The sequence below is a fragment of the Chanodichthys erythropterus genome, chromosome 8 (assembly GCF_024489055.1).
Source record: "Chanodichthys erythropterus isolate Z2021 chromosome 8, ASM2448905v1, whole genome shotgun sequence".
Classification (NCBI taxonomy): domain Eukaryota; kingdom Metazoa; phylum Chordata; class Actinopteri; order Cypriniformes; family Xenocyprididae; genus Chanodichthys; species Chanodichthys erythropterus.
In genome coordinates this window covers 40,194,273-40,214,791 of record NC_090228.1, presented here as the reverse complement: position 1 = coordinate 40,214,791, position 20,519 = coordinate 40,194,273, and the positions used below count along the sequence as shown (strand labels likewise).

General features: G+C 38.8%; 2 protein-coding genes across 2 annotated transcripts; both read left to right on the top strand.

The window, feature by feature from the left end:
• The first annotated feature begins 2,156 nt into the window (after positions 1–2,156).
• On the top strand, positions 2,157–9,934 carry LOC137024931 (tripartite motif-containing protein 16-like). The gene is made up of 6 exons (XM_067392884.1): positions 2,157–3,060; positions 6,563–6,658; positions 6,745–6,978; positions 7,510–7,669; positions 7,823–7,870; positions 8,839–9,934. The coding sequence occupies exons 1-6, from the start codon at positions 2,488–2,490 to the stop codon at positions 9,363–9,365; spliced, it is 1,638 nt and encodes a 545-aa protein (XP_067248985.1). The 5' UTR covers positions 2,157–2,487; the 3' UTR covers positions 9,366–9,934.
• An 8,352-nt stretch (positions 9,935–18,286) lies between these two features.
• LOC137025243 (gastrula zinc finger protein XlCGF8.2DB-like) lies at positions 18,287–19,602 on the top strand. The gene is made up of 4 exons (XM_067393263.1): positions 18,287–18,310; positions 18,395–18,712; positions 18,989–19,140; positions 19,383–19,602. The coding sequence occupies exons 1-4, from the start codon at positions 18,287–18,289 to the stop codon at positions 19,600–19,602; spliced, it is 714 nt and encodes a 237-aa protein (XP_067249364.1).
• The last annotated feature ends 917 nt before the right edge of the window (positions 19,603–20,519 follow it).

Here is a 20,519-nt window from a genome sequence, read left to right as displayed (position 1 = left end):
GTCCCAACTTTTTTGGAATCTGTATATGCTGCTAGTGATCATTACAGTTTATGTTAATTGTAGCAAAGGAAGGTGATATATTATATCGCGAATATATTTAGCATTCCCTCAGAACACGATCGCGAATGGACCTTGTTTTCAGTAGTGAAGGAAAAGATGTAACAGTGGGTATGGCAAGTCTGCAGGTACACGTGTTGAAATGAAACGCAAAGTAGACTGGGACAAACATTAATCATCATAGTCACTGCTACTAACCTGATCTTCCTGCACAACACTGGAATCCATGAGAAGGCCCTGGGTCTGGGCACTTCAAGACAATATAATTCAACGGATCAGCCTGTAAAAGAACTGTAGTGTATAAAAATAAAATAAAATTGGTTAATAATAAAACCATGGTTAATTATCATAAGGGAGGATTTATACATTTTCTAAAGAACTTAAACCCAAAAACAGACTCTTGTCATTATTCTTTATTATATGGACTCTGAACTGCACTTTACTAAAAAAAAGTATTAATCTAGAATTTATGTAGTTCTATATAAAACATAATACTTTTATTCATCGCCCTTTTAAACATTGGTTATTGAATTATTGAAAAGAATTGTCACAACTAAATTAAGAATTCATTGATTAGTTGGACTTCATGTCTTAATGTTTATAGTGATACATAGAAAATTACATTAACATAATATATGAGAACAGCAGAATGGAATTTTTTGAATGGAAACTTAAAGTGTAAAGACAAAATACAACAAAGATAAATAGAAAGATATTAATGTGGAGGTTCAAGTTTAAATGCCTCATACCACAAAAAAAAAAAAAAAAAACTGCCTAAACCACCTGCAATACAGTGAAAGGGTCAAAATGTAAAATTACCAGTTTAAAAATAACTTTCTTGAGGATCTCAGAAAAGATTTCCAGGGGAAGCTGTTGAAACAAAAACATAAAATCTTTATTTATATTTGTATAAAAGTTGTTAAAAAAAATATAAACATTGTAACACTCAATGGGTCTCATTCATGAAACAAGAGCAGAACAAATTTTTGTGTAAATCGTGTGTAAAGTGGTTCTGGCGTAAATTTTCGGATTCATTAAAATGTTCGTATTTTCCAAATGTTAGTTGGTACGAAAGAAATCTACACCTGCTCCCAGTCACGCGTAAATAGTGCGTTTAACATCCGAACGTTTTGCTCATTAATAAGGCTGCATTTTAATTCACCTCAATAAAGGTACATATTTACAGCATTTTGAAAAAAATATTATATATAGTAATCACATACGTTTTTTCTTTTTACTTTTGTTGTGAGAGCCAGTAATAAGCTGCGTTCACGTCACCTTGTATTTACCGCTATCTTGAAATGACGTTATATTCGGAGCTGTTCACGTCCTTTTAGTCCTTGAACTGGAAATTATGCGTTTCCATGGCACCACTATCAACGCCTGATAAATCAATCTACAGCGGTCAGGTGGTTTAGTGGCCACATGTTACATGTGGGAGCTTTCAGAAAACTCCCAGCTTACAAACTGTAATTAAGAACTCTACGAGGACGTGAATGCTTTTTACAAGCTAGAATCTTGTAACTACAGGAATTACGAGGCCGCGTGAACGCACCTATAGCATCTGCAAATGGAGCACTTTAATCAAATAATGAATTGATTTCAATAGGGCTGGGCAAACTATGGAACTTGTTTCCTATAAAATGGCCAAAATCCTTCATTTGGTGTCATAAAATGATGCCCATATATAGTTGTCAGTCGGATTTAATGGGCGGGATTTATGGTAATTGAGAATGAACGTGCACGCGCGTCCCATTTACGACTGATTGGAATTCATTAACACACACACACATTTCACTATCACTTATGACGTTTACGAAGTATTTGTGAATCAGGAGGAGAGTTTTCGGGAAAGTCTGTTTACGCACAAATCACTCACATATCTTCTCGTATATTTACGAATGTTTCATGAATAAGACCAATTGTGTTGATAGAAAGAAATTTTTGGGGGGTTTATTTGTATGTAACAGGTGGTTTATTTATACTACCCTGGGTTTATTTTGAAAGACCTTCTCCTGTCTGGTGACTGAATGATTTGATTTAAAACAAGTTATTTATTAATTCAATTTTTATATTGATTTCATGGAGACTTACCGTAATTATGGACAAAGTTTTCAGTTCTGCAGTACCAGTGTAGTATTTAGGATACAGAACTACTAAGAATGTTGTCTCGCTTCTCTCTAATGTATAGTGTGTTTCTGAGACTGCTTAAACACAATGTGTGTGGAAACACCAATGAAAACTAGAGGCTTAGCAGCAATGAGGCTCTCCTTGACCAGGAATGAGGAAGCTTCTTTACAGACACACCTGTTTTACACACGTCACTCAAACACAGAACCAGGAAACAAGAATCACCTGAGTTCAGAGTTCATAGTTACCTGAGTGTAGTTGAGCTTTTGTGTGTTTGTGTCTCTGTATTCCTGCAGTAAAATGGCAGAAGCCAGAATATCTCAGGATGAGTTCATGTGTTCAGTGTGTCTGGATCTCCTGAAGGATCCAGTGGCCATTCCCTGTGGACACAGTTACTGTAAGATCTGTATTACAGACTGCTGGGATCAGGAGGATGAGATGAGAGTCTACAGCTGTCCTCAGTGCAGACAGACCTTCAGTCCAAGACCTGCTTTAGCTAAAAACACCATTCTGGCTGAAATGGTGGAGAAACTGAAGAAGATTAAACTTCCTGCTGACTGTTACGCTGGAGCTGGAGATGTGCAGTGTGACGTCTGTACTGGAAGAAAACACAAAGCCGTCAAGTCCTGTCTGGTGTGTCTGGAGTCTTACTGTCAGAATCACCTTGAACAACATGAGAGTTTGTTTAAAGGAAAGAGACACAATCTGACTGAAGCCACTGGACGACTGCAGGAGATGATCTGCCCGAAACACGACAAGATCCTTGAGGTTTTCTGCCGCACTGATCAGAAGTGTATATGTCTGCTGTGTACGATGGATGAACATAAAAACCACGACACTGTATCAGCTGCATCACAGAGGACAGAGAAACAGGTATGAACTTAAAGAGTCACATTATGTTAATTTACAGGATCATTTTGTTTATGGGGTCTTGTAATATACATTTACATCATTAAATGTCTGTTTACACTCTCTGTCTGAACACTGTTTTAGTTTCAGTTTCTTTAAACCCACCTTCCAAAAATCACAGTCTGCTCTGATTGGTCAGCTGGTCTGAGTCTTTTGTGATTGGTCTACTGCTTAGCTTGTGTGTTAGAAATGTAACACACCTTACCATAACTGGGCAATGGGGAGGTGGAGGTGGAGGGATGCTGGAAGAACTGTCGCTGGGACGGCACAATGACTGCTGTTGGAATATGTGTGTAATGATGATTGACAGGACTGAATGATTAGGCTTCTCAATAGGACCCCTTTAAATTTCACATTCATCATTTACTCATATTATTCCAAACTGGAGTGACTTTTTTGCAAAACACAAAAGAAGGTATTTTAAGGAATGTCTCATTTGTCCATTTTTTGAAAGTCATTAGGGTCCAAAAGTTTCAATCTTCAAAAAGGACATTAAATGAAATCCATACAACTCCAAGAGGGGTAATCTAATGCTGTGTCCCAATTCGACTACTTACGCTATGCCCTACAAATTGGTACTGTTTTTGTGAAGAAAAAAAAAGTACAGACTTATGAATGTGTAGCAGAAGAGTACGCAAGCTTTTGTCATAATAATATCTTTAACGGACATCTCTATCACTCAGTTACACACATCCTGTCACAGTTTAAACTGTCCTGTCAATCATCTTGTCATAGTTAATGTTCTCCGCGTTCAATTTAATTTAATTTCCTACCGTGTCAGGGAGAAATGTAGTAGCAGGTTGATCTGCCAGCAGTGGGTCTTTCACGAGTTGACTCTTTTTGTTTGTGTTAATGATGCATTTAAAAGTTAATGGCAAACATATCATTACAAAAGTTCACAATGCTGTTGCAGATGAAAATAATGTGGATAACATTGAATAAAGATCTTTTTGTCAGGTTATATACTGATTATTAATCACTCAAAATTATTTATCTAAACCTTTCTACTTAACCACCGGACTCGTCCATCCACCATGTTTGTAGTTTTTTAACACTTTTATTCATGTTTTTTTAGATCTAATCAAATCCACATCCAGCACACAGTGGGTTGTGGTCAATATTATCCGTTAGAGTGTGCGCCGATGTTCACTTCGGGCTCTAAACAGTAATAGTAGACCATCTGTTAACTTTGGAATACAGTAATTCTAATTTTGAATATTATTTAGGACGCATAAGGGATTTTCATAATTGAAATAGTTGACCCTGGGTCAATCTAAACCCCTGGTAAATGAAATCCTGGGTATTCATAAGCTAGCGTTTCACACTGCACATTCCTAAACCCTGGGGAAAAGTCCTTATCTGCATATTTGAGGTCTCAGTGTCACTGACTGGACAAACGCAGCATATGACCTGTTTACATAAAGGATCTAGCATTGTTTGTTCTCGTTGCTGACTGAGTGAACATTTCGAACTATAATGGTAAGCAGGACAGTCTCTTCTTCACTCCAGTTGTCGCATTTTCAATCGCTGTTTGACATTTTGTATGCAGAAACAACTGTTTATTCACTGCAAAAGTGGTGCTAACACTGCTCCAGAGCAGGGCTTTATAACCCCAGGTAAAAAAAACTAACAAACACATAACATACAACAAAGGTCACACAAATACGTACTGTAGGTAAGAATGACTAATGATAGTGTTGAACCAGAAGAGGTACTGTTCAGACAATCTGGAAAGGAATCATCAGTTTCTTTTAGCAATAGCAAAGGTAAGTCTCACGAATCAATACTAAATCGCTGTTTAGTGTTAAAATGTACGATACTTGCAAGATGCCTTTAGGCTGAGGAGCGTTGGATCGGTAGGTTGAGGAGAGATCTTGAGGATTTCGTCTGAAGTTGTTGCCAGTCTTTTCTATGTTGGATGTTGAGCACATGGCTGGTTTATAGGCCGAGGCCGGCAGGCCTAGGCTTAACAGGCCTTGGCCTGAAGTGGCCTTCGGCCAAGAGGGTTCTGTTCAGTTGTTCACGAGGCAAGGAAAGAGAGGGAGTGGCATTGTTCTCTAGCTTTTAACCTCTGGTCAAAGTCCAACCTCTTAAAGTTGATGTAGCCAATGAAGGTGTTGTATTTCCGGGTGACAACACACCTCCTGTCAGGGCTTTTACGACCAAGAAAGATTAACAAGCTGAGTTCTTGAATAAGAACTATTTAAAGATTTTTGTAATACTGATGTGTTGCACAGGTATGGACATAACATAAATTACCAAATAGGAATCTAAAGTTGGAGTCCATAGATACCAAACATGCTACCCATGTGATTCCAGTTAACTATACATTGCAGCTCTGGAATATTAATACCAAACTAGTTCAAAAGAGAAAATGAATACATAGAATAAAGCCCATAAAAGAAAAGTCATGAGATGGGAAACTTGGACATAGGATTAAAGGAGTTTATTTGTCCTTCTCAGAAAGAATGAGTCACTGGTCTCTGCAAAATGTTTCCTAATCGTAAAAGGTCCAAGTATCTGTAACAGGACACCTAGTTCTGCCTGTAGTTTAGCTAGTTTGGGATGCTAGTTGCAGTTTTAGGGGGATGGGTTCACAGAACTTTGATAGAGTGAGTTTATGGGTAATTCCTTAAATATAATGAATAATTTTGTGTGCCTGATTGGTCCAGACGCTACATCAGAACATCTTTTGTGTTTGGAAAGAGAAAATCATACAAGTTTGGAAAGACATGAGGATGAGTAAACAAAGGATTTACATTTCTACCAGAAAGACTCGGGAAGCAAAAAAGATGTTTGAATACAATTTATTCAACAGTTTGTATGTAAACATCAAAGATAAATGTTAAGGTTCTTTGGCGTAGGACCATGGTATCCCTGTTCTTAATTGGCCAGCAAACTCACCTGACCTTAACCCCATAGAAAATCTTTAAATCTTTATGTTCATACTTTTCAGATGGCCAAGATTTCTAAAAATCCTTTCTTTGTATTGGTCTTAAGTAATATTATAATTTTCTGAGATACTTAATTTGGGATTTTCCATAGTTGTCAGTTATAATCATCAAAATTAAAAGAAATAAACATTTGAAATATATCAGTCTGTGTGTAATGAATTAATATAATATACAAGTATGGAATTAGTGAAATAAATCAACTTTTTGATGATATTCTAATTATATGACCAGCACCTGTATACTCAGGTGACGTGTAATGATTGGTTAAATAATGAGCAATGACGTGCATTAGAGTCGTCCGGGTAGAACTTCTGCTAAAGCTCCCATTTCTGGGTGAACTATCCCTATAAAACTAGATGTTGAATAAATAATTCTGACACTTATGACTGAACCAATAACCTTATCATGCAAGATCTTTAACCCTCAATCTCAGCACTTCACTGATACTGGATTCATATCTGTTTACTTGATGATTTATGTGATGTTTCTCCTGTCATTGGTTTGTCCTTTAGCACCAGCTGAAGGAGACGCAGAGGTGGTTCCAGCAGAGGATCCAGCAGAGAGAGAAAGATCTTCAGCAGCTGAGAGAGGCTGTGGAGTCTCATAAGGTGAGTCTGGAGAAGAAGAGAAGTTTGAGAAGTCTCAGTCAGGACTCACTGAAGCCACTGTGTGATTGTGATGTGTGTCCTAACAGCGCTCTGCACAGACAGCAGTGGAGGACAGTCAGAGGATCTTCACTGAGCTCATCCGCTCCATTGAGAGAAGCCGCTCTGAGGCCACACAGCGGATCAGAGATCAGGAAAAGACTGCAGTGAGTCGAGCTGAAGGACGACTGGAGCGACTGGAGCAGGAGATCAATGATCTGAGGAGGAGAGACGCTGAGCTGGAGCAGCTTTCACACACACAGGATCACATCCATTTCCTGCAGGTAACAGAGATCTAGAAGAACAGGATCATAGTGGACTTGAGCAAGAGACTCACAGAGAAACATTTCATGAGAGCAGAATGAGCCGTTGACTGAAGTGTTGATCTGTGTGTTCGGTTATTATATAATCATCAGTCAGACTCTCATCTGATCTTCTTTTGAAAGAGATGCACTTACAAATGCAGTTCAGGTCTGGAAAACTCTTGGGAAACATTTTCCTTTAAGATATATATTGAATATCCAGAGGACAAAAGTTCAAAACTTCACTAATATTTAAATATTTAGTCCTCAAACAGGAAGTGAGGCTGTATATTAGTAATGCTTTAGTGTATTTAAACCACACAAAACCTGACCTTGGGATTGAAAGAGTCCTTGTGAATTTCAGAGCCACTAACTGCTCAAAATTTATAAATAATGGTCAATCTACTTGTTGCATTTGAGTGGCTTTTCCTGATCAAATCTACTCAACCCTGTCATTTGACTCCATTGATGCTCTTTATTTATTACATTTATGTTGATTTCTGTTTTCTGTAGCGTTTCCAGTCTCTCTCAGCTCCTCCTGAATCTACAGACGTAAATGACGATCCCTTCAGTTCTCTCTCCTCTTTTGCTGTTGTGAGAGAATCTGTCCGTCAGCTGAGAGACAAACTGGAGGATTTCTGCAAAGAGGAGCTGAAGAAGATCTCTAACAGAGGTAAAGTCCTGGAGATTCATCTGCTCTCAGAAATGATCCTCCATCACCTCATATCATGTAGAAGATCATATTAGAAATGTCTTAGGAATGGATGCAGGGATCATTTTCTCTTGACATGATAATCACACTCTTCATGTCTGTTGATTTCCACAGTCACTTTCACCAACATTGTTCCCAGGACCAGGAATGACTTCCTACAATGTAAGTCACTAAGAAAACAAGCAGAGAAACTCACTGAGTGTGTTCATGTTCTTCCTGTAGAAGGAGAAAGAAAACATGACAGAAGAGTTTTGAGTTTTCATATAAATTAGTGTTTCTTAACGGGGCGTTCAGAGAATATTGGGGGTTGCTGGAAGCAATATTTTCAAAAGGTGTTGAGGAGTTCTTGGAGGCATTTGTTTAAATGCATAAATGCCAAGATTCACAAGAAGAAACTTGTAATTTCTTGCAAAAGAAATTTTGGTAACACTTTACTTAAAGCCCTTCTGTATAATGCATTAACGGAACAGCTGCCTCTCCATTATTATCAGCGTCACCCAATCCTTTAAATCACTGCCCTTCAAGGGGGTGCTTCTCAATATCCCATTCTATGACCCAGAAACCGATCGAGCTGAGCCATCTTGAAGGACATCTCAATTCTCTAACTGCAATGCGAGGATCGAGGAGTGAGGAAGCTTCCTGAGGAGTCATGAGTGAGGATACACAGGTGCATCCTTTGCGGAAGTCTTTCTTGACGAGAAACCTGATGCACGGATACATGCATCATTCATTCTCCTCCCCCTTCATTTATGTCACAATAATTTAAATGTATGCTTTACTTTTACAGTTTAAATAAACTTTACATCTCACGTATTTCAATGGGGCATCTTTCTTTATGAATATTTATTAAATTTTTTTAAATAACCAAACTTTAACAACATGTGGGTAGATCCCCCAAGAGCAGCTGATGACACTTTGAAATTTCACTTAATTCAGTTCCTCCATCCTCGCTTTTTTTTCCTTGTGTCCTTCCCTCGCATACTGAATGGGTGGAGCTAAGATGTGAGGAAAGAAAATGAGGATGCACAAATAAGAATTGAGAAGCACCCCAGGGTAATAATGATAATGATTTGCAAAGTGTATCAGACAGATTGATAATTCCTGATTGTGATGTGTTTTATCTCCATCAGATTCCCATCAGCTCAATCTGGATCCAAACTCAGCATTTAAATGCCTCCGTCTGTCTGAGAGGAACAGAGTGATTACTAACAATGGCACAGTCCAGCCGTATCCTGATCATCCAGACAGATTTGATCAGTGGGAGCAGGTGTTGTGTAGAGAGAGTGTGTGTGGACGCTGTTACTGGGAGATTGAATGGAGTGGGAATGATGGTGTGTTAATATCAGTGTCATATAAGAGCATCAGCAGGAAGGGACGGGGTTATGATTGTTTGTATGGAGGTAATGATCAGTCCTGGAGTTTGATCTGCCTTCCCTCCAGATACTCATTCAGACACAATAACATAGCGACTAAACTCCCAGTAAAGTCCATCAGCAGGAGAACAGGAGTGTATGTGGATCACAGTGCAGGAACTCTGTCCTTCTACAGCGTCTCTGGAGACACAATGAGCCTCATCCACACAGTCCAGACCACATTCACTCAACCGCTCTATCCTGGGTTTGCTGTTTGTTCTGGATCATCAGTGAAACTGTGTTGATGAATCAGAATAGACTGTAGAGAGACTCTACCCATAATGCTTTGAGCTCATGATGAATCAGTAACAGTGAGATGTTTTAGAGTCTCTTATTTTCTCTTCATTACATTAATACTACAGCTGAACTTCTGTCAGTGAAATAACATGTCAGAATAAATGTGTGTAATGAATCCTCATATAGACCTCATATAGACAGTGAGACAGTATTTTCCTTATTTTTAATAACAGAAATTAAGATTTTAGTCATATCGCTGACCGCAAAATGACACATCATATTAACTCTGCTTTATTAAGTCATATACTGTTTTAACATGTATTTTTAACTCTTTCCCAAATACTCACTGAGTAGGAACTAAATTTCAGTAAGTACTTATTTAAAAAGCGCTAAAAGAGTAGTTACTACTATAAGAAATTGTAGGCTGCCTCGACCCATATTCCACTCCAAAGTATATTTTAGAATGAGCTCATCCCCAAAATGGCTTAATTATCATAGAGAAGAAGAAAGTCAACTGGTATATATGCTGCAATAAACTTCTTCATCAAGATTTTCAACGTCCTCATCATTTTTTCTTACACTACATAGCTTGAAAGTGTGAAGTATGAATGGGACTTGGACATCATCCAGCATGTTGGGGGATGGGGGGGGAGGGGGGGGGGGTACATTCCGGCCTGCGAGGGGCGATGGGAGTATGTGACGAGCAGGGCTGGCGAGAGCCATTAGGGAACGGCCTCGAGTCTTTCACGGAGGAGCTCCGGAAGCATAAATGGGGGAGCGACGACAGTGAAGGATGACAGAGGACCAGGCCTGGACTTTATTTGTTTTGTTATGTTTATGTGGCCGGCAGTTGTTTGTGAGGAATTGCCGGCATTTTACTTTTGTTTTGTATTTGTTTATTTTGGTATTAAATTCTGTTGAATGTTCGCCGGTTCCCGCCTCCTTCTTCCCAAATCAACGTACTGTGTTACAGCCAGCAAAAAAAAAAAATACTGTTCCTCCAAGCTCACTCAGGCTAGCGAAATGCTGTGTCAATGACTCCAACACAAATAAAACACCACAAATGAACAAAAATAAAACAAAACTGACCCAGATGAGACCCAGGCAAAGCTGAAAGTTAAAACTATAACAACAAAAAAGCAGTCATGTCACTTATGTACATTAAGCTCCAATTTAAATCACTGGAAACCCCTGGAAGTGCAGAGAGATTCACCTTGCTGAAATATGCATGGTCACTCTCCACGCAGGATTGCTGCTACTTGAATGCCGATGACTGAAAGCTGCCTTACAGCCAGTGCACAGCAAACAGATGGATACACCAACCACTGTCCCTTGTTTGTAAAGCTGAACATCAACAAAGGGATGGTACCAAGAATGATCCATCCCATGCAGCCGAACACTTCCCTTTTTATATTCCCAAACTGGGCACTGATAGGTTAATGGGATATTATAGACGTGGACAAAATTGTTGGTGACAAATATGATCATATATGACTGTGAAAATAAATCTGCATTGTTTATCCTTACGATCTTTAATTCATAAAATTAGCAAAAATCTAACCTTTCATTGAAGGAAAAGAATTGAAAGTGGGGGTAAAATCACATTATGAAATAAAGGTTTTTATCCAAAACATGTTGGCCACAATTATTGGCACCCCTAGAATTTTTTATGAGTAAAATATCTGTGAAGTATATTCCCATTCATATTTACATTTTTTTTTTCAGCACACCAGAGTGATCATGAAATTGTCCAGTCATGACTTACTGTTCCACAGGAGTATAAACATGAGGAAACAAAAAGGCCAAATTCACATAATTATTCTTCACAATGAGTAAAACCAAAGAATATAGTTCTGATGTACAGCAAAAGATTGTTGAGCCTCACAAAATAGAAAGTGGCTCTAAGAAAATAGCTAAAGCACTGAAAATCCCCATTTCCACTATCAGGGCAATAATTAAAGGTGCCCTAGAATTAAAATTTGAATTTACCTTGGCATAGTTAAATAACAAGAGTTCAGTACATGAAAATGACATACAGTGAGTCTCAAACACCATTGTTTCCTCCTTCTTATATAAATCTCATTTGTTTAAAAGACCTCCGAAGAACAGGCGAATCTCAACATAACACCGACTGTTACGTAACAGTCGGGATCATTAATATGTACGCCCCCAATATTTGCATATGACAGCCCATGTTCAAGGCATTAGACAAGGGCAGGACATCTGGATCTGTGCACAGCTGAATCATCAGACTAGGTAAGCAAGCAAGAACAATAGCGAAAAATGGCAGATGGAGCAATAATAACTGACATGATCCATGATATCATGATATTTTTAGTGATATTTGTAAATTGGCTTTCTAAATGTTTCATTAGCATGTTGCTAATGTACTGTTAAATGTGGTTAAAGTTACCATCGTTTCTTACTGTATTCACGGAGACAAGACTGTCGTTATTTTCATTTTTTAAACACTTGCAGTCTGTATAATTCATAAATACAACTTCATTCTTTATAAATCTCTCCAACATGTTAGCTTTAGCCACGGATCACCATCAAACTCATTCAGAATCAAATATAAACATCTAAATAAATACCATACTTACGCGATTAGACATGTTGCATGGCGAACACTTTGTAAAGATCCATTTTGAGGGTTATATTACATGTGAACTTTGTTTATGCACTATTTAAGGCAAGCACGAGCTCTTGGGGCGGAGAGCACGAGATTTAAAGGGCCTGCACAGCCTGAATCACCGCATATTTAATGATGCCCCAAAATAGGCAGTTAAAAAACTGATCCAAATCAAACATCAAAACCAACACTTCTGCCATGGCTGTCCCAGTTCCCTGACTTGAACCCTAAAGAGAATGAGTGGAGTGAACTGAAGAGAAGGAGCACCAACATGGAGCTGGGGATCTGGAGAGATTCTGGATGAAGGAATTGTCTCTGATCTCTTGTCAGGTGTTCTCCAAACTCATCAGGCATTATAGGCAGTGATGGGAATAACGGCGTTATAAATAAACGGTGTTACTAACGCCATTACTTTTTTCAGTAACGAGTAATCAAGCGAATTACTTTTTCTCCTGTTACAACGCCGTTACCATTACTGGCAAAAACATGCCGCGTTACTATAATTGAGCTCACTGAAGCGGTTAAATTTGTGGTTTAATTGTTTATTAATAAAGTAATGTTTTCTGAATCAGTGTCGGCTGCAAAGATGAAGTTGACATTGCTCACTCTCATCATCTCTGCATACTGGACGCGCCTAGAGAGAGAATGCACATTTCATTCAGATTAGGCTACATCAGTGGTTCCCAAACTTTTTAGCGTGGAGCATTACCATCCTTCTGCGTACCCCGTCTCTTCCACTTCGACTGCAGTCACACATTTACCATAAAGGGACAATATTTGCCCCCTAAATTGATTTTCCAGTGCATTTTTTTTACCTTTATGAATAACTTTATAAAATAAATAATGTTTTAAATAAAAATGTTCAATAAAGAAATGTGCAATGATGGTAAAACTAAGTAAAACTTTTAAATATTAAACTAAAACCGCCAGTAGGTGGCAGCAAGTCACTGTTTTTATGAGTGAGTCATCGAGTCATTCATTCAGTAACGAATGGCTGTGAATGAATCATTGAATCATTGACTCTTACGATTCGTTCAAAGCCACAGAATAGTTCGCGAAACACAGACTTGTAGTTCTGCTGTGGTTTTCGTTATTATTTCATTGAAAAATAGAGTAAATACTGGCAGTACTGTGTTTAAAATGTATGTTTTGTTTTTTAACCTGTTGTATAATAATGTCACGTTTGCAGTCATATGGATATTTGGGAACAATTGCATTCTTGCTCGTTATCGTCATTAAATACAAGAACTCACACAAGGTATGTTTTTGTACCGGAGAAAGTTTGAGTCTTAAATCGAAATTAATTCATTATCTGTGTCTATATTTGTTCTTAATACGAGTAAGTAAATCCCCACTTTTACAAAAGTGCATTGTCGAGAATGGCAGTAATTTAGCGCGATTTAAGGCGGCAGATTCGGCACGCAATCTATCATATGCATGCTGCTTGTGTGGATACAGTCATTTTTGACTGCAAATGATGAGGTAATTTGATTAAATCTACTGGATTTACGTAATTTTGGCAGTTAGAAATACATGCTCTATTCTAATATTATTTTAATGTAGAATTAAATGAACTACTCAGCATTTTGTTTGCGTACCCCCTTTTGTCACCTCGTACCCCAGTTTGGGAACCACTGGGCTACATAATCAGAGTAGCCTATTTCTTTTCGGTTTTTAGATCTTTCAAGCTTTCTATAGATATATTTCTCATGTCTGTGAGGCAAGCAGCCTATACGCTGAGTTTCGGTTAATTTAGCCTATAAGTCACATCAGTTCACACACCAGTGATCGCGCCCGCGCCCGCACCTGCCATGATTATATTGTCTGCTATATTTGCTTCTTATTTATTAAATCCAGGCAATTGGTTGATGAAACGTTGATTAAAATTAAGATACAATTTTTACAAAACGAAATTCACTTTAAAGAAAGGCTTTCTATAAAACAAAACTTAATGACGTGGTCAAAATCATGTCTGACCCACTCCATGACTCCCGATAGATTGATCATCTAATGATGCATCTTACTCATGCTGTTCACTTTTCATAATCAAGTAAATGAATCTAAAACATAACATAGAACTATTTAAACAAATATGAAACTACATTTTCTTTAATGGCTACCAACACGTATTGTACAGTACAGAGAAATTTCATAAGCAAGAGCGGATCATGAGTCACGAGTCGGTTCAAGAATAATTTATTCTTAGACTTATATTTAATATTGGGGGCATTAAGTTATTTGACATGCCCTATATTCAGGTGTGCAGAATTATCAGGCAGGTTTTCTTTTACTGATAAAATGAGCCAAAAAAGAGATTTAACTCAGACTGAAAAGTCAAAAATTATTAAATACTCATGAGAAGGACGCAATACTAATGTAATACTAGAAATTGCAAAGTTAAAGCATGACCATTGGACAGTGAAATGCTCATTGGGTCAGCGGGGTCATACAAAAACAGCTGGAGAAGAAAAGACACGTTAACTGCAAAATAATTAAGAATTAAGGTGAAGAATTAAGTGTGAAACCATCAGGAACCCTTTAGTCTCCAGCACCACCATTTCCCAGTACTGAAACCTACCTGGAGTCTTCAGAAGTGTGAGGTGTCAGGATCTCAGAGACTTAGGTTAGGTGAAGAATCCTAAAAAATGACCTGCTCTTAATAAGAATCACAAGCTGAAGTGTTATAAAGTACATGAAGACTGGGTTTTTATAGGCCTTATAGACAGACAGCTTGAGAGTGACTCCTGAAGGACCAGCACCACATCCTCTTGTACCACTGTTTGAAGAATTTATCTTCCAGAATCTGGCAGTAAGTTTTGGAAGATCATTTAGTCCATCTCTGCAAGATGGACATTTCAGGATAAGAGATGGACTAAAAGTGAACTCCCACACCTTACTGCCAGATTCTGGAAGATAAATTCTTCAAACAGTGGTACAAGAGGATGTGGTGCTGGTCCTTCAGGAGTCACTCTCAAGCTGTCTGTCTATAAGGGTTCTCATAAAAAGCCGCAAAGGTTCTAAGCTCGTGTTTTTTTTCACCTTATTTCCTGGCTCATACTTTGCAAGTTACAAAACACACGCACAACACTGGCTGACTCCCAACACGGCCGGGTGATCTCCGAATCAGATTGGCTTGGGTATACACACAATGTTAAACAGAGTAATAGAGGACCCGAACCGGACCCGTCTGACCATTTAAAATATAGACCCGAACCCGTACGGGTCCCCGGGTCCCGGGTCCTCTTTGTAGATCTCTAGTTAGTTCACCCAAAAAATTAAAATTCTGTCATTAAGTACTCACCCTCATGTTGTCTCAAACACGTAAGAACTTTGTTTATCCTCAGAACACAAATTAACAGTTTTGGTGAAATCCGAGGGTATCTGATCCACACATAAGCAGCCATGACACTGCATCTTTTGAGTTTCAGAAGGGTATTAAAATACATTGATAAAACGGTCAATGTGACTACAGTGGCTAAAATATTATAAAGTCACGAGAATGCTTTTTGTGCACAATAACAAAATAACTTTTTCAACAAGCTTCTGATGGGCGATTTCAGAACACTGATTCTTGAAGCTTCAATGCTTTATGAATCTTTTGTTTCGAATCATCGGTTCTGTTATTAAATCATTTTGCATACAGCTGGTACTTTTTTTGTTTTAAAGAGGAATATCTGAAGAACAAATAATGTTAAAACTAAAAATTTATCTAATTTTTTTCTAACACTTGAAATCCATAGAACATACCTGAGTGCCATAAATATTATTTTTCTAAAGTTGTCATGACTGTTGCTTTAAAAGTTTTCAAGATATCTTATAGGTACAATATGTAAAATTTTTGCAGTAAAATATCCAAAAACCACTAGGCTAGTGTTATATATTTTGTCCAGCTGTTTACTAACAATATCTCTAATGTTTTCAACTTCTTGTAAATCATGAGAAAATTCCCATTCTAAACGGTGACACGGGGCAGTGCAGTCGCCTGTCAATGACGTCAGTTACCTTTGTTACCGCCTTTACTGACGTAGAAACCACATGACAACAGTGCCGTGGACAAATGCGGAAGTAGTGTCTAGCGTCCAGCAAACCACTAGCTTGCTTCAAGCAGTTCCTTATTTACTTCTTGCACGTTTTATGGTGGATTGTGTTACTTATTTATGGAACATAATTACTGTTTACCATCTGCCGCTGGTTCTGTCGACAAGGACAGCTCCCGTAAACTCATGACCGGAAAAGCGGAAGCGGCGCCGGCGGCTGTGTCATAATAAAAGTCCCGCTGCTCGTGAGGCGTGTGTTGATCAATCGCTCCAGCTCCTCGTTCAGCTCCCGCAACACTCGGTCCTGCTCTGCTTCATACTACAGTAACGTTAATAATCGCATCCACGAACATGAGTTCTTCCAGACTCCAATCCCTATTCTTTTGCACCGTCCATTGAGATGGAGACCACGTGTCCCAAGTTTCCGCTCTAAAACTTGGCGTCATCAAACTACGCCTTTGTTTTGAATAGGCTTCTAGCGACCTCTAGCGGAAAAAAATATCACAAATTGTACCTTTAATATCCTTTTAGATTCTCATTCTTAATAAACGTGTAATGATTCGTCACTAGAGCTGGGATCCATTTGCATGCTTTGTTGTACAGAATCGAAGTCAGACAGGCAGGGTTAGACAGGGGCAGACATGAACAGCAGAGACAGGCAGAATCAGTGGTCAGATTACAGGCAGTGGTCAGTCCAGGCAGATATCACTCACAAGCGGTAAACAAGGCTAAGGGTCGAGACAGGCGGCGAGGGTTCGTAAACAGGAGACAACAGGTTCAGCAACAGGCAATCAGACAGGATATAAACGCTCAGAAATCTACACCGTGGCAATACAAGACTTCGCGGAGCAGGAATGGAACTGAGAGTCTTTTATAGTCCTGATAATGAGTCACAGCTGGCGGGGTAATCAGTCCGAGGTAGAGGCTCATGGGAAATGTAGTGTGGTGTATGTGTGAGTGTGTTAGTATTCTGTTGAGGGCTCCCTCCGATGGCCGGAGGAGGGAATCACGGAGTTCGCCTCTGTGACAAAACGTTTCTTTTGGAATCTTTATTTTTAAGGCCACCTCAACGTGACTCCATGTTCAAATTGTTGAATTTGACCCATTTTCAATGGTCACAAACCATATGTAGGTAACTTTTTAAACAGACTAAAATATATAGGGCCTTGAAAATGAAGGATTTCAAAAGGAACGTTTATTAAGAATGAGATATCTTGAACGCTTTTAGAGTAACAGGTATGCAAACTTTGGAAACAGAGTATTTATGGCACTCAGATATGTTCTATGCAATTGAGATACATTTCTAGTTTTAACACTATTTGCTTTTCAGATATTCCTCTGTAAAATAAAAAAGTGTCAGCTGTATGCAAATTGATCAACATTGGTTTTTAAGCACTAAAAATGTGTACAATTTACCAACTTACTTATGGAGCCGCATTAAGGTCTCCATATCTCTAGGAATGAACCATCGAGGGCCTTTAAAATGTAGATACCAAAAGGAAAGTTTAAGAACCATAATCTAAAAATATTAAGATATCTTTAATATTTCTTGAGTTACAGGCATGCAAACTTGAGGCAAGAAACACAAGTTCCCAGTTTTTGAACTGTCACTATTTGCATATAATGAAACAAAGATTGCAAAAGTCAACAGATTTTACTAATAGACCTACCAATCTCTGTCTAAAATTAAAATAATAATGCTGCCATCTTTCTAAAGTCATTTTTACGCCCTGTAAATTGGTTCCAAATCTCAGGTGAAAATTATCATTTTGACCCCCCTCTACAAAATAGTGGATTACTCAGTAAATATACATCTGTGTCATTTAGTATTTTGGATTTCATCACTATTTATGTTTGTCTATCAACAAAAAAAAAAAAAATATATATATATATATATATATTAACAAAAATGTTAGCCGGGGTCCTCTGTTTGATTTGACATGGAATGACCCATCTGTCATTATTTTACTTTGATAAGCAATCAGATGGCAAAAGCAGTTTCTATGCAGTGATGGCACGTAAATCCTGATTGGAATTTATAACAAGTATTGCTTCTCTGAAAAATATTCATTATTAAACATCATTAATAATTAGACAATAAGTTAGTTATTTTTACATCATTGTTTTGTTTTTCTTTTGTTTGTTTTTTCACTTGTTGCAGTTGGTTTTGATGCTTAACATTTGTAAATGTTTGGATGTCTGTTGCTTTGAGCCATTGAACTGAGGTTAACTTTTTTCTTTCTTTTTTGCCTTAGACCTGATGGCACTGAAAGAGGAGAGAGAAGTACTGAATGAAATGGAAGGGAAGGATCAATTTAACAATATTCATGATTTCATAACTGGAGAAAAATCTTTTTGTTGCTCACAGAGAGAGAACATATCCTCATGGAAAATAGCTCAAACGGCTGGAACTAAAACTCATTTCACCTGCAAACTGTGTGGAAAGAGTTTCAGTAGAAAAGGAATCCTTGAAGTCCACATGAAAATTCACACTAGAGAGAAACCCTACACATGCCATGAGAATTCACTCTGGAGAGAAACCCTATGTCACGGCTACACAATCTGCACCTTCAAACACGGACACTTACGCCACGCCCACTCGTTCACAATCACCGGAATACTGAACACCTGTGCATCATCACCAGAGCCACATATAAGCACACCAGTCCCATTCACTCATTGTCTGGTCTTGCACCGATCCCTACACGTCACTCGACCTCGTCTTACCTGAACATTGTACCTACTGTTGTCTTCATCTCCAGTCCTGAGTCCTCCGTCATCATCTGTGTCACCATTGTCATCTGCCAAGGAAAGTTATCATTGTTTTACCATTCGTCAGTTCTACGTGTCAAGATTATCTACCTGTGTCTTCACCTGTGTCTGAAACCTCTGTTAATAAACACTGTTGCACTTACCTCATCTGTGTCCTCGTCTTTGTCTGACACCCTACACCTGCCCTCAGTATAGAAAGCGTTTCAATAGAAAAGGAAACCTTAAAGTACACATGATAATTCACAGTGGAGAGAAACCCTACACATGCCTTCAGTGTGGAAAGGGTTTCAATCATAAAGGACATTTTGAAATCCACATGAGAATTCACTCTGGAGAGAAGCTGTTCACCTGCCAATAGTGTGGAAAACGTTTTGGACAAAAAAGGGACCTTGACAGGCATGTGAACATTCACTCTGGAGAGAACCCCTACAGATGCCTTCGGTGTGGAAAAAGTTTCAGCCGTGAAGAACACTTTGAAAACCACAAAATAATTCACACCGGTGAGAAACCATTTACCTGTCTACAGTGTGGAAGAAGTTTTGGAATAAAAAAGAACCTTGACAGGCACATGAACATTCACTCAGGAGACAACCCATACACTACCTTCAGTGTGGAAAGAGTTTCAATTATGAAGAATACTTTCAGGGCCACATAAGAATTCACACCGGAGAAAAGCCGTTCACCTGCCAACAGTGTGGAAAAAGTTTCAGACAAAAACAGAACCTTGACAGACATATGGACATTCACACTGGAGAAAACCCCTACAAATGCCTTCAGTGTGGAAAGAGTTTCAAACAGAAGTGACACTTTGAAGACCACAAAAGAATTCACACCGGAGAAAAGCCGTTCACCTGCCAACAGTGTGGAAAAAAAATTCAGACTAAAACAGAACCTTGACAGACATGTGAACATTCACACTGGAGAGAGGCTGAAAAGAGTTTCAGTAATAAAGAAACACTAAAGTACAAAAATTCTGAACATTTTTATTTTGGATAAATGGTGTTGTTTTGAACTTTCTATTCATCAAAGAATCATGAAATCCTTCATAATATAGCTTGCTGCAACGGAGCGTTTTTTCAGTCATGCCATTTTTGCCGATCCTCGTGACAGTTTGTGTCAGTCCTGGTCGTGAGTTCTACGAGTCCGAACAGTTTGATGAGGATGAACTTCAGAAGGCTCGTGTTATGAGGATTTTCCCCCTCACTGATGCCATGCTTGCAGGTCCACAGGTATTGGGGGACAAACTTGCAAGGATCCTGCTCTGCGACCTCTACCAATGGAACAACCACTTGTCGGGGAGTCCCTCAAAACCGGGCCTACCTGTCCTTTTAGATGGCTGGTGGACTGCCGGATGGTCTTCAAGTTCAGTAGGGAAGTTGTGGGGAGGAAGGTGTTTGATTATCCCCATACCTTTTGGGTGTGCTCTAGATATGGTAACTGCCATGAGCTATGACCCCCCACCCCCTCAGTTTGGCGCTTGCCAAGTACAAGTTTTTTCCCCACATTAAATACTGAGACGAGCACCGGTACTTGAAGGCCAAGTGGAACTTCAAGGACAACATGGAGTTGCACAAACCAGCTGAGATCCCGTCCTCTGCTGCTCGGCAGCCTCCTACAGAGGTGACGTCTGCACCAAGATTGACGAGTAGGGCCTGTCTTATTCTCGGAAGCTGCAAAAGTACTGTGACAATGGGATGCCCTGACTTGAAAGATGTGGAGCA